Source organism: Rousettus aegyptiacus, unplaced genomic scaffold (genome assembly GCF_014176215.1).
Source record: "Rousettus aegyptiacus isolate mRouAeg1 unplaced genomic scaffold, mRouAeg1.p scaffold_m13_p_12, whole genome shotgun sequence".
NCBI lineage: Eukaryota > Metazoa > Chordata > Mammalia > Chiroptera > Pteropodidae > Rousettus > Rousettus aegyptiacus.
In genome coordinates this window covers 56,165,575-56,179,851 of record NW_023416287.1, presented here as the reverse complement: position 1 = coordinate 56,179,851, position 14,277 = coordinate 56,165,575, and the positions used below count along the sequence as shown (strand labels likewise).

At 31.5% G+C, this 14,277-nt stretch overlaps 1 protein-coding gene across 4 annotated transcripts in view; it reads left to right on the top strand.

Moving 5' to 3' along the window:
• ESCO1 (establishment of sister chromatid cohesion N-acetyltransferase 1) overlaps positions 1-14,277 on the top strand; it is a 52,520-nt gene that overhangs the window by 8,771 nt on the left and 29,472 nt on the right. For all 4 annotated transcript variants that reach the window (XR_001599144.2, XR_001599137.2, XM_016162219.2 and 1 more), the window contains exons 2-7: positions 12-115; positions 3,293-3,395; positions 3,634-5,756; positions 9,342-9,456; positions 10,556-10,616; positions 11,998-12,112. Coding sequence is in view for 2 of the 4 variants with exons in the window: in XM_016162219.2 (XP_016017705.2) it covers positions 4,218-5,756; positions 9,342-9,456; positions 10,556-10,616; positions 11,998-12,112 (1,830 nt within the window). In the remaining 2 variants the exon portion in view is untranslated. The remainder of the gene's footprint in view (positions 1-11; positions 116-3,292; positions 3,396-3,633; positions 5,757-9,341; positions 9,457-10,555; positions 10,617-11,997; positions 12,113-14,277) is intronic.

The following is a 14,277-nucleotide window of genomic DNA, read 5'->3' as shown; positions in this document are numbered from 1 at the left end:
TTTTTTTTAAGATTAATTCCCAAACACACAGGAAATTATTAGAAGCATCATTCATTAGAAGCATCAGCAGTCAACTTAAAGAAAAAAAGTGATATGTGATTTCCATTTCAGTGAGGTAAGTGGCTTATACTTTTATAATTTAGTATCTTCCAAGATGATTCAGTATGCCAACTATACTTTATATTTTCAGAGAGAAATTTAATTTACATTTTAATTATTTCTCAAGGTTGTTTGTCTACATAATAAAACAGTTAAGTGGGTATATACCCACTGTATAGTGGGTATACAGTGTCACATTCCTGGCACTTGGTCCCATAGTTCTTTTATATTTATATTTGTTATTATTACATTAGCTTTTCCTGTTAATATATTGTGGTGATTAGCTTTTACTATTTTTTGCCAGTGTTTTTCCCGAGTTTTATCTCTCAAACTTGGCTTCTGAATTTTATGACAAGGCCTGAAAGTCTTTCTCTTTCTGAAAATAAATATTAAAATTTTCTCACATTTTAATGTTTTACTTTTTGATGATTAAAAGTGGATGTTACTTCACTTTTAAGCCAGAATTAGCCAGATGGTTACCTAGTTATCTTAACACCAATAGTTGAATAATCTTTTCTTCATTAATTTCAAATTAATGAAGTTAATACCACCTTTATATATACTAAATTTTCCTTATGCATTTGGGCCTATTTTGGAATCTCTTCTTTTCCATTAATCTCCTGTCTATTGCTGTTTTGCAACTAAATTGTTAATTATTACAACTAAATATATTTTTAATATCAGCAAGCACAAATCTATAGCCCATTACTTTTTATTTAATGTATTGAAACTGGTATGCGATATTTTCTTCTATTATGTATTTTAGCTGATTGTTGTTTATTTAAAGCTTTTGAGTTTTAATGTTTATTTTTTATCTATTCACTATACTCAATTTACATACTACTAATTTTTATGATTGTCCTGGATTTTTATTTTCCTGCAAATAATAATTTTCTAACTTACAAATTTTTGCATATTGTTTCTCTTGCTTAATTGTATCGCCTCTGCAACACTTAAAAAAGTACTCACTGAATTTAATGAGACTTCTTACATTACTCTTTATAACATGATAATTGCTTTCTTGGTTTGTATACTCCAAAAGTTGATGATACCAAGAAAGATGTTTGAAAATATCATCAGTACTTGAGTTGCCTACTCATTCTTTTTATTGGTATGAGTATAGATTCAAGAGTGGCTATATGGGTATATTCGCGCTATCAATCACAATTATTTTTAAAAATTCTTTTTATCTAATTTATTCATATGAATTTCAGTAAAGACACATACATCACCCCCTTTTTTTTTCTAAACTTCCTACCCTTTTTCTCCTTTTTCTCTGATACGTTTTAATATTCATTTTGTGGTACACTTTCTCTAGCAGCTCCTAGAATATGTTTGGGAGGTCAGCTTTTTGAAACCCTACATGTCTGAAAGTATCCTTATTCTAGATTCACACTTAATTGTTGGCATCGAATTCTATTGTGGAGGATCTTCCTATTATCTCTTTTGTTGCTGTCGAGAAGTCTGATGTAAATACAAATCTTAATCTTCTGTATATAGTTGAGGTCCTGCCCTCCCCCACCCCCTGCCCACCCCTCCTCCCCAAGCTCGAGGGTCATCTTTTTGCTCTCATGATATGCTTTTTCAAATCTTTTCCTCATCCATCTTGCTAAATCCTCTTGGCTCTTTTAATCTGGAAACTCATGTCTTTCTGTTGGAGGAAAATATTTCCCGTCCTTGATTTTTTTCAGTGCTTTTTCTTTGTTTTTTAAAACCCAGTTACTAGATTATTGGACATTCATTGATGATCCTTTAATGTTCTTATCTTTTGTTTTCTACTTGCTATCTCAGTCTTTTTGTTCTGCTTTATAGATATCCTTACCTTTATCTTTTAACTGACTTTTTCACTGCTTTTATATTATTTTTCATGTTAAAGACATTCTTTTTGTACTAAGAATGTTCTTGTATATTTTTATGAATTAGCTTATTTTTAGTTTTTTTCTCTGTATTGTTTGTTTTCTTCCAAGCTACTTGTTTCCTGTTTTTTTTTTTTTTTTTTTCCATTTTAAGGTTTTCCTCGTGTGTGTTGATTCTTGTTTATCTGCTCATGGTTACAACTGAGACTTTAAAAACTGATTGCATGCTGTCTGTGCTAGAATGGTGGATGGGCTGGTAGTCTTCAGACTGTAGGGTCTATGTGTGTGTGCGCATGTGTGTTTTTGCATATGTGTGCTCACACACTGACTAATTGGTGCTATCAGTATTTTTAGGTCTTTTCTTTAAGCTTGTCAAATTAATTAGAAAATCTTTCAGTTTACTTCATAGAAGAAGTAGGCTTGGCTGCTGTTCTCTGGGAGTCTCTTGAGTAGGCAGAGAAGGCTTTGGGTAGAGGAAGTGGGTATCACCAATCAGTATGTGTACTCATAGTTATTACCTCTTCTGACAGTCTGATACTTCCCTCAGCTGTGACTATTGAGCCCCTAGATGAAAGACCTTCTGTTTTATTCTTTCCAGAGATTTATACCTCCAATCTTCAGGGAGTGATGTAAGGCAATCTTTTGGGTACTAGTAATTGGAAAGACAGTCTGGGAGTCTTTCAGTTTTATTGAGTCCCATTTTTGTCCCTATCTCTAATGGAGCCTGGTGCTGCCAATTCCTGAGTCCTTGGGGATTCTATGGTTTAAGTAGAGCTACTTCTCAGTTTTCCCCATTTTCAGTTTAGAATTCAGAATTTCTTAAGTCTGGAGGTTAGTTATTTGTTCTTCTTTATAGCTACCATACTTTTAAATGTATCATTTTCTCTTTTGTTCCTTGTCCTTCATGTTTATAGTTATGTCTTGCTTTATTTTTTAGTAGATTTTACATGAGAATAGAGGTTAATGTATATATTTAAATTTGCCCTTTTAACTGAGATTTTTTCTATGTATGTAGTTATTTATGTGGCACTTTTTTTTTCTCAAAATGGAATTTTACTTTACCATTTTAACTTATTATATGCATATATGGTGAATAGTTTTTGTATTTTAAAACCTTTTGTTTAACAACAGAATGAATGCATGCTATTCAGTTGAATGTATGTATCATTGTTTACTTTAAGGTTAGGAATACGGAAATTGTGCTATGCATAAAGTGAGTTCTGAAGGGTAATGATAGGACGGTAAAATTCTGGAGTGTTATATTTGATAAGAGGTGAATGAATGATTACATCTTTCCTTTGTACCTTTTAAACATTTAAAAATACTTTTTCTTTTAGGTCCATTGTAATATGTTAAGAGGATATTATAAGGAATGATTTTGTCAAATTTTCATGAGTTATGGTGGCTGAAAGATCAGTTCTGTCTTGTGAGAAAGGAACTGTAAGTAACTTCAAGTAACAAACTGATTTTCAACTCTATGTTTATATAAGACAAGTTATTGATTATTCATAGGAATATACTTTGGAAACTTTATTCTATTAGCTTTATGTATACAGACTAAATAATTTAAAAAGAGAAGTTAGATTTTATATAACTCAGGATTATTTCTGTACAGTATTAGCATTGCCATATTTCTTGGATTGTACAAAATTTAATTTTTATTTTTTTAATTTTTCAGAAATGGCAGCACAAAAGGAAATCAATATTATTAGAGTATTTTATTAAACTAAAACGATTAGATAAGAACTTTGAACCAACAGACTCAGCAGACAAGGAAAGAAACGTGTTAGCTGTAAGACATGTTTCAAATGACTCAAAGTCCAATATCGGTAGACTTCAGAAGAAAAAAGTTCTCAAAAACTTTGTCAAAACAGACAAGTCAGTGATAAATCCTCCAGTAATAGAGCTAGGCCTGAAAGCCCATATTAATTGAAATAGTAATAAAACAGATTGAACCTGAATTAAATTTTTTCATAAAAAGTTTTAAAAATATCAAATTAGAATTAAATTTTTCTTAAATTTCTATTGCGTTGCTCAAATGAAAGTAGATCTCTTTCAGCCTTCATGCTAGCTTGTCTCGTGTCCTAGGGATGACAGAAACCTTACTTGAAGCAAACTAGTATTTTTCTTGAAAATGTATATCAGCATCAAAGTCGATTTTTAAGACCTCCTCAGTAATAATACTGTACATTCGGCATTCACACCTACCAGAATACGAAAATCCTCGCAGAAACTACTCAGAAAGGACGACCTGACTCAGGAATGATGTCCATTCAGGAGAAATCAAAAGAAAATTCCTCCAATGTTATTAAAAAATGTGATGATAAGAATTTAGAAGCACAAGTTCAAGGTTCTCAAAAGAATCTAGCAAAAAAATCAGGTCCAAAGGAAGCTGTAAAATCACTGGTTAAATCTTCCAATGAAAGTAAAATAAACCAGCCTGAGTTAGGAAAATGCATGACTACAAGGTCAGCAAAGGCGGCATCCAGTGGTGAAAGAGCTAGTAAGTCCAGTAATAAAAATATGATGACTGTGAAAGGACATTCACAACAATCTACAAAAAAGAAGAAATTATCTCAGAAAAAATCAGTGCATGAAACCCCTAAATCAAATGAACAGCTTAACCGGAGATCGCAAAGACTGCAACAGTTAACAGAGGTTTCAACAAGGTCTCTGCGTAGTAGAGAAATTCAGGGTCAAGTTCAAGCAGTTAAACAAAGTTTGCTACCAACAAGAAAAGAGTATTGTAGCAATACTCAAAGTAAATCTAATAAAGTTAAAACAAGTCAAAAACATGTGAAAAGAAAAGTACTGGAAATAAAGTCTGACTCCAAGGAGGGTGAAAATCCAGTAATTAATGAAGTAATAAGTTCCCCAAAAGGAAAAAAACGCAAAGTAGAGGACCAGACAGCTTATATTTGCAGTTCTCAGTTCATAAAAGATTCTGAAATCTGTCTTCAGGAGATGACTAGAAAAGAAGCAAAATCTGTGCCTGTAACTTCTGAGATAAAAAGATCAAAAATGGCTACTTCAGTGGTCTCTAAAAAGAATGAGACGAAGTCACTTCATTCACAAGTGAATACTAATGCAAAATCCCAAAAATGTCCACAGCCATCAGTGCCTGAACAAAGTGTAGATAATGAGGAAGTAAGAAAGAACAAACGAGGTAGCATTCTCCAGCTCTGTGAAGAAATTGCTGGTGAAATAGAGTCAGATACTGTAGAGGTAAAAAAGGAGTCTTCACAGATAGAAACTGTAAAGGAAGAAAAGCCTACAGAAATAAAATTGGAAGAGGCTGATATTGAAAGACAAATACTTCATTCAAAGGAAACAGATCAGGATGTTCAATGCAATCGTTTCTTCCCCAGCAGAAAAACAAAGCCCGTGAAGTGTATACTAAATGGAATAAACAGCTCAACTAAAAAGAACTCCAACTGGACTAAAATTAAACTCTCAAAATTTAATTCTGTACAGCAAAGTAAGTTGGACTCTCAAGTTTCTCCTAAATTGGGCTTATTACGAACTAGTTTTTCACTACCAGCATTAGAAATGTCTCATCCAGTGACTCAAAGTACATTTTTAGGAACAAAACCACATGATGATAAAAATCTAGCTTGCCAGCAGGAAAAAATGAAAGAAATTAATTCTGAAGAAGTTAAAATTGATGCTATTACAGTTGAAATTAATAGAACTATCAAAAGGGCTCCTGATAATTGTCATTTGAGTAATCAGATAAAACCATCTCCTGACCCACCATTGGATAACCAGATGAAAGATTCTTTTGAATCAACACAAACTAAGGTAATCTATTTTCATTATACACAATAGAGGTGTCTTAAGTACTTTCTAATAAGTATTAACATATTGTATCTTAAGAATCAAAAGACTGGAATATTTGTTAAGGTATCCTATCAGTTGTTAGCAAGTTTTATTAACCCAATATTGTAGTGAGTGACAGAACTTACTTCTTTAGATGTCTCACATTTACATGAAGGCTTCTCATTGTTTCCTCATTTTGATTCTTTATTTTTAATTTATGTGAAGCATAAACCTCTTGAATTCTAGCTTTTATTTTTCATTTAACACACTGATATGTTTCATTTTTCTATTAATTGCACCCATAGAAACTATGTTTCATAGTGACTAAAATGTAGAACTTAAAGTTGGGCTCAATTCTGACCAAGTTGTTATAATTAATTTCAGCTGGCACAAATTAACTTTTTCCCCCATTTGATAATATTCAAAAAGTAAACATTTCTATCCGTAGGGATGCCTTTTGGTTTGCCATTTGAACAGTTGGCAAATAAAATGTTTGAAAGGTGTAAATAATTCTCAGACTGGAAAATAAAATTGTAGTGGCCATGCATTTTTAAAATGGAAAAATAAATTGAAAAGCAGAATCTAATGGAAGAAATCTAATTAAAAGGGAACCTGATGGAAGAAACTTTAAATAATTATCTGAGAAGGTAGTTTTGAAACTTATAAAAGCAACTAAGCTAATTTCTTTTCATGTTAAATTATGGTAAAATACCAATATGCAATATCAATAAGCAGAAATTTTTATAAGCATAGAACCACGGAGCTCTATAATACAAATTATAATTTGTCTCCATTAATTTGTTTCAATTTAAATTTCTAATGAGAAAACAGCAACAGAGGAATGTGATTTAGGTCGCATGTTTTGTGGCACAAATTGGATTAAAATCCAAGTGTCCTGATTCTCAGTCCATTATTTGTTCTACAGCAACATACTCTGAGCATTAGAAGAGGAACTGAGAAAAATATGAGTTCAGAAAAAAATTATGAGTAAAGAAAAAAGTCAAGTCATCTTAAAGTTTTTGGGAGTTATTTTAAGTTCTCTTTAGAGACATTTTGATCTGGGAGCGAATTTGAATGAAAGAGGAGTCTAGGATTTTATGCCAGAAGCTGTGAAATATAGGTTATTGTCTATTCTCGTGGACTAAAAATCAAAGTGAACTTAAAGGGAACAGACATCTTAGGGTACTCTTAGATTTTATTTTCTGTACCAATGGTAATGAAAGTATCAATTAGAAAATAACTCTTCAAATAGAAATAGTAATTAGAAATTAGTAATGAGTGGTAGTGTAACTAATAAGTGGCTGCTTGCAAAGATGGGGTGGCTTTCTTTCCAGGACGTGTTTTGTCAGCAAACTTAAAGCTTGCATTCCAGAAATAGTTGCAGAGTATATCTTCTAACTCCTTGCTGCATAAATACCTGTCAAAACTCAAAAGGTAGAAAGTTTATGGAGAATATATTGAAGAATAAGAAATGTAATTTCTTTGGACTAAACTGTACAGGAATAGAGATGCTTATATAGACCACATTATTTTAACCTATATTATTGCTTTTACTAAAATATGCTTTGGATTTGACTTAAAGAGTCCCTCTGTCTTGAGGAACGTTATGAGAAACAGCCCTGTGAAACATGTTAAAAATTTTATTTACACTTGAAAATTCTTAAATATGAAAATTCTTCAATATTTCAAACATTCAGAGAACTACAGAGATTAACATTATACTCATTTCTACCACCCAAACTTTACAAAAATTAACATTTTATTGGATTTAGATCTTTTAAAGAAAAGTACATTACATATATAGTTAAAGACCATACATGCTATCTATTGACCTCTCTTCCAAGAGTTAAACATGTTCCTGAAGTTGGTGTGGATCTTTTCTGTTTTTATTTTTATGATTTTACTGTTTATGTGTATATATATATCTGTAAAGAATTCATAGCACTGTTTGTGTTTTAAATGTTTAATGCTAACATAGTTTGGGTAGAACATTGTAAAAACAAACCTTATGTCATGTTTTTTTCCCTCTTTAATTCTTGCCCCTCCTACTCCTGCCCACCCTTCTACCCCTGACCTGTGGATGTTACTGTTTCCCTTTAAGAACTGGATCTCTGAAGGTGGGGCGTCTTCTCCCAGACACTCGTGGCTTAGACCCAGGGCCTGGTGCTCTGGCTCTTGGGAGACTTGGCACACCGGGGGCCTGGCGCACCTGGAGCATGGTCTGTGGCTCCACCTTGGGTGTGAACCTAGGACCTTCTGCGTGTAAAGCAGAAGTGCTCACCACTACACTATGGAGCCACTCCAAACCTTATTTGAAGACTTTAATGGCTGCCTGTAATTTTGCTCTTCTAATTATTTGATGTCAGCCTCAGCAATCTTGAGAAATGATGAAGATTGATAAGGCTAAGCTCTGATGGGCTTTCTGTGAATTCTTTGGGATGAATTTAAATTATTTGGGCTACATGAATTTTAAAGCTCAATTATTTTATGATTTTTTTATACCAGTAACTTCCTAACTTATTTTAATAGAGAATAATTAGTAACACATTCTTGTTTTTAATTTTCCAATGAAAAATGTTTATTTTTTTTCAGGAAGTATGTTAAAAAATAATGTTACATATTTATCGTAAATTCAGTCACAATAGAAATATATATATATACATGAAAAGTTAATTGTTTCCTTTTCATTTCTCTAACATATCCAATGTTGACAGAAATTGGAGTGTTTTCTTTGGTAGTTATTGAGTTTCTATTTTGGCTAGGTTCTGATTTAGGGGCTCTTAGGAATTCAGAGATAAATATAATACAGTCTTCCTTCTTAAAGAGTTGCAGGAGATGAATCAAAAAATGATTCAAAATAGGAAGGGGTAAGAGCACAAAAGAGGTAGATATGAAGTAGATGGAGAATTATTCTAAATTTGGGGAATGGAAAGCCTGGAAAAGGCTTCATAAAAGAGGTTGATATTTAAGTAATCAGTTGAGTTTATACAGTAAGGTAGGTGTTCTAGATCAGCACCATCCAGTAGAAATGTAACGTGAACCATATATTTAAAATTTTCCGGTAGCCACTTAAAAAAAGAAACTGGTAAAATTAACCTGTCATATAAATATACTATCATTTTAAGAGGTAATCATTTTTTAAAATTGAGATTTTTTTTTTGTACTAAGTCTTAAAATCACAGTGTGATTTACATTTATAACATCTCAGACCTGTCATACCAACCACACTTTGTGCTTGAGTCAGATGTAGCAGTGGCTTCTGTATTGAGCAGTGCAGATTTAGATAGATAAAACTCAGAAAAAGTGTAATAAGGCAAATAAGCACTATACTGTAGGAGAGGTAAGTTTTTTTAGTGTATCATGAAGGAATAAATAATGGGAGCTGATACTAAGAGGGTAGCTTATGGGGAGATCATGAAGAGACTTTGAAGGCATATCTAGTGAATACTCCAAATACACAATATTGTCTTAAATTTTCTTAGTATGCTAAATTTCACTGAAAGTGTATTGGGATAAGACCCAAAGATTGATATAAAAGCAAATATTAACATTTTAAATTGTGTTCAGAATTTCAGCCTATGTTTGGAATCTAAACTTGAAAACAGTCCAGTGGAAAATAACACTATTGTTTCAACTCTGCTCAGTCAAGCAAAAATCGATACAGGGGAGAGTAAATTTCCAGGTAATACTTTGAAAATATTTGGATTTCACTGTGTTCAGAGATATTTTTGTCAGTATAACAGGAAACCATCTGGACTACCAGATAGGCCCTTTACATCTTTTTTAACTATTGCTTTTATTTTTCAAATGTGTGATTATCACCATTATTTGAGGGGGAAATTGCTTCTGTTGATTGGCTTGTTTAAAGTACTTAGGTATGATTCTTTGACTCCCTACCAAAAGTTCTTTGGTTTATTTTAAATCTTTTGTTTATGACTTGCTTTCTTTAGAAGTATTACTTAATGAATTGCTTAAGTTAGTAGTATCAGCTTATTTCTCAAATATAAATGACTATTTGTGATTTAGCACTTAAGCTTCTTTAACTCTCTCAATTACTTATTTTTTATTTTAGCGATTCTGTCTTTAAATTAAAAGATTTACTTAATGCTGCAATTTGTTCACTTATATCATGCAAAAATTAATTCTGGGAACCTTGTGAAAAATTTTTGACAGTATATTATTTAAATTGTTGCATGAGGTTTTGCTCAGCTATATCAGGTGAAGCACCAGGGGATATAGAAAAGAAATTCCTAATACCTATTGTTTCTCACTGCTTAAAGAAAGGTGTACTTGGAATAAAATATTGAGGTCAGATAATTTCTTCCATTTGGTCATTTAACCTTTTCTCTTAGTAGGGGAAGAGGAAGTATAATATGAACATGAAAAATGTGTTTAAACATTAGAAAATAAAATGAAGTGATGATTGCATTATTTATTAATGTGATTAAAACTCTAGAGACTAGTTTTTTAAAGAAAAATGTTTTCCATTTAGAGATCATATGATTATGCATTTAAACTATTTCCTTTATTGTTAAGTGCTAGTAATTATTGGTGAAACTAGAGGCAAACTTTTGATCTATCATTAGATGTCTTTGCAGCTTTCCTGATCTTTTCTGCCTTTTCTCTGAAGAGTAATTTCTAGGAAAGAGATTTTAATTTTATCAAATAGTCTTTAATAAAAGTAAAGCATTTAATGCATTGAGTTTTTTTCTTTCTGTAAAATGATTTTTGATGATTAGGTGGAGAGCTAAAATATATAACCAATCTTGATTAAATTGCAGGTTCAGCTCCCAAACAGCACAGTATAGTCAATAACCAAGCATCTAAGACCTGTGATAACAGGTAAGGTATTAGTTTAATATAAGTGTAAATATGACAACAGTTAAAAGGTTAACAGAGGTATATTAAAAATTTTAAGGGTTTATTTGAGCAAAAATCAATTAGAATTGGGCAGCGTTCAATCTAACATATAGAGAGGAGCTCCAAAGTGCTGTACAAAAGGAAAGGCTTTTATAGGCAAAAGGGAGTGGGAACAAGGAAGTTATACTGGCACAAAAGTCAGGTTGGTTATTGCAAAGTTACTCTCCTTTAGAGAAGAGCAGGGAGTCTTAATCTGGCAGATTGCCTAACTGGTTCTGATCAGGGGATTCCTGATTGTCTGATTTAAGATTCTGTTTATAGGAGAGTGGAAGCTGTAATTAAAGTTTTAGTTTTATGACTTGAGACTTAGCATAAGTGACTCCGTTTTGGGCCTGTTGTCTTGTGTTAACAGAATTTAAAGATTTTTTTCCTTTTGATGAATAGCCTTTATTTTTAAAAAATATTAGTTTCGAGTGTACAGTACATTGGTTATACATTTATATGGTTTATGAAACGATTCCCCTAATTGCTCTTTTCTCGTGAGTTTAGGGGATTTTTCCCTAAAAAGTTGTGCTAGTAACCCTCAGTTTTTCACATAGAAAGACATGATATTTGGAAATTCTCTTTTCTACATCTATACATACTGTTTTATAGCTTTTATTTATATTTTTATTTAATGTATTATGGGGATCTTTTACCTTCTTACCTCATTCTTTTGAAATCTGCATTAGATTTTATTGTGTGGATATTCCATTGTGTAACATTTCTCCACTTTGTAGACATTTTGACTTCTGTTTTATTTCTGTCACACACACACACAAAAGTCCTGTTAGAATACATACATATTTGCCCACTTATGTGACTTAATCTAGGATAAGTTTCATAGCTATAGGACTTAACTTGCATTGCCAAATTTCCCTCCAAAGTGGTTGTATCTTTTTGAGCAAGTGTTTGAGAAAGTTCCTGTCTTCAAACATCTCGAAATACTGGATATTATCAGCATGTAAAAGTATTTTAAGTAGAGTAAAAGCTTTATTCTGTCTTTAATGTCAGAATTGAATTAAATCTGACGTATTTTACCTTACAGATTACTGAAAACAGTGTTTAGGACAAACGTTAGTGACTCAGATGTGTAAAACTATAAAACATTCAAACTGTAGTAGGTGCTACAGTTTTTTTATTTATTGAAGATTAGTACTGTTCATGGGTTTTTCATCTCTGGCTTTTAAAAGGCTAATTTTTTCCTGTTGGAGTTGAAATCTGTTAGCTTTTATAGAAAATAAGTTATTTTTTATTCTGCAGTAATTTAAAGTGATGTAGATCTATAATATTTAATAGTTTTTTTTTTGTTGTTTTTTTAAAGGGAGACACCACCAAATCATTCTTGGCCTAAGTGTAATTCCCATTTGGAGATAACAATTCCAAAGGATTTGAAATTAAAAGAAGCAGAGAAAGCTGATGAAAAACAGTTGATCATAGTAAGTATAAACCTTTTTGGTGAAGTGTTGTCATAAATATTTATGCATGTTGTTACAGAAAATGAATTTATCCCTTTTTCCAAAGATTTATTTCATAAATCTTGATTTTGGAAATATTCCTAATATTCATATTTCTGCCCCCCTCCTAAATAATCCATTGTAACAAATAAAAACTCAAATTTCCATACTTCTAGTTTTACTTTTAACATATTGATACTTTATTTTACATTTGTTACTTTCTTGAATATGTCATTTGATCTACCTTGAGGGAGATATTTTGACTGATGAAAAATCTAATTTGAGCAAGCACAATATAAAAAAATGATGGGACCCAAAATAATAGGGACATTTAATGTAGTTCCAGTCTACATAGTCAATAGGATTTTTGGTACAGGATGATTGGTTCTAGCTTTAATATGGGAGAATAACTTTGTAAGAATTGTCTAGAAATTTCTAAGAAGGATTAGTGAGAGAAAAAGTTGTTTCATCAAATTTAATAATGTTTTTATTGTCAAATCAGTATGATAGTGAAAGAGAGTTAGATAAGTAGAATCTAGAACCGCATTGTCCAATACAGCAGTCACATCTGGTTTTGATCACTTAGAATGTGGCTTGGCAGAATTGACATATACTGTAAGTAGAAACATATATACTGCATTTGAAAGACAGGTATAAAAAAAAGAATGTAAAGCATGTCACTAATAGATTTTTAAAATATTTAATAACATGTTGAAATGATATTTGTGATGTTTTAAATAAAAGGTTATAAAATTAATTTCACCTGTTTGCTTTTGCAGTCTTTAATGTGGTTATGAGAGAGTTTAAAATTACATTTGTGGATCACATTTCTATTGGCTAGTGCTGGTCAGGAGTTGATATTAATGATCATGTAGCAGCTAATACTTTTTGAATGAGTACTGCACTCATATAAGTTAATTAAGCTTTATTAAAAAAAAATGATGAGATAGGCACTATTATTTCCCATTTACTAGTGAGGAAATGGGCAAAAATGCTTACTCATTACTATGAAAACTGCCTGCTTGAAGAGGTATTTGTATATTGATGTTCATTATTCACAATAGCCAAAAGGTGGGAGCAACCAAAGTGTCCAACATTGGATGAAGGATTAAACAAAATGAGGTGTGTATATATATATATACATATATATATATGTATATATATATATATATACACACACACACACACAATGGAATATTATTCAGTCTTGAAAAGGAAGGAAATTCTGATACATGTTACAATATGATTGAAACTTGAGAACATTAAGCTGAGTGAAATAAGCCAGTCACAAAAAGACAAATACTGTATGATCCCACTTCTGTGAGGTACCTAGAGTAGTCAGATTCATAAAGATGGAAAGTAGAATGGTGGTTTCTAGGAGCTGGCGCAGATTGGGGTTTGGGGAGCTGTTGTTTAATGGGTATTGAATTTCAGTTTTGTGAAATGAAAAGAATTCTGGAGATCGATTGTACAACAGTGTGAAGGTACTTTACTGAATCGTACATTTAAAAATGGTTAAGATGGTAAATATTATGTTGTATACATATATCTTAACCAGTATTACGAATTGTTTTTCTGCCTGAAATAATTTACAGGTAATGTTTGTCAATAGTTTGAATTGTTTAGAGTGAACTTTTTAGTTTTATACACAATGTCTTATTTACCATTTGATTACTCTTTGCTATTTAACCCTAATTTTAAGGTGCTAGAGATCCTGTTATCTTAGATCTTATTATTTTTCAGTAATTCAAACTGCAGATTTAGAGCAGAAAGAGTAAAAGGATTATGCTTTTTTAAAAATTTTATTCTTAAAAGTTAGAGCATGTTTCTGAAATTCTCTTGTTGAATAAGGACAAGAATAAAAAACATTTCATAAAGAATTACTATTCTGTAGTATAAGCATGATTTACTGGAGAATAGGTGTGGTCTGTTTTTGGTACTTATAAAGATAATATAAAAAATTTAAATTTACTTTTTCTCAAGAATTTCTGGTGACATCAAAATACTCTTTTTTAATATCTACAACTAGAATAAACCCATTAAAGGGAACAGACTTTAATGCATTAAAAAGAGTTTATAAAACACTATTTCCTTTAAATTTAAGTAGTATAAAATTTTGCAGATAAAAAATACATATTCTCATTTGT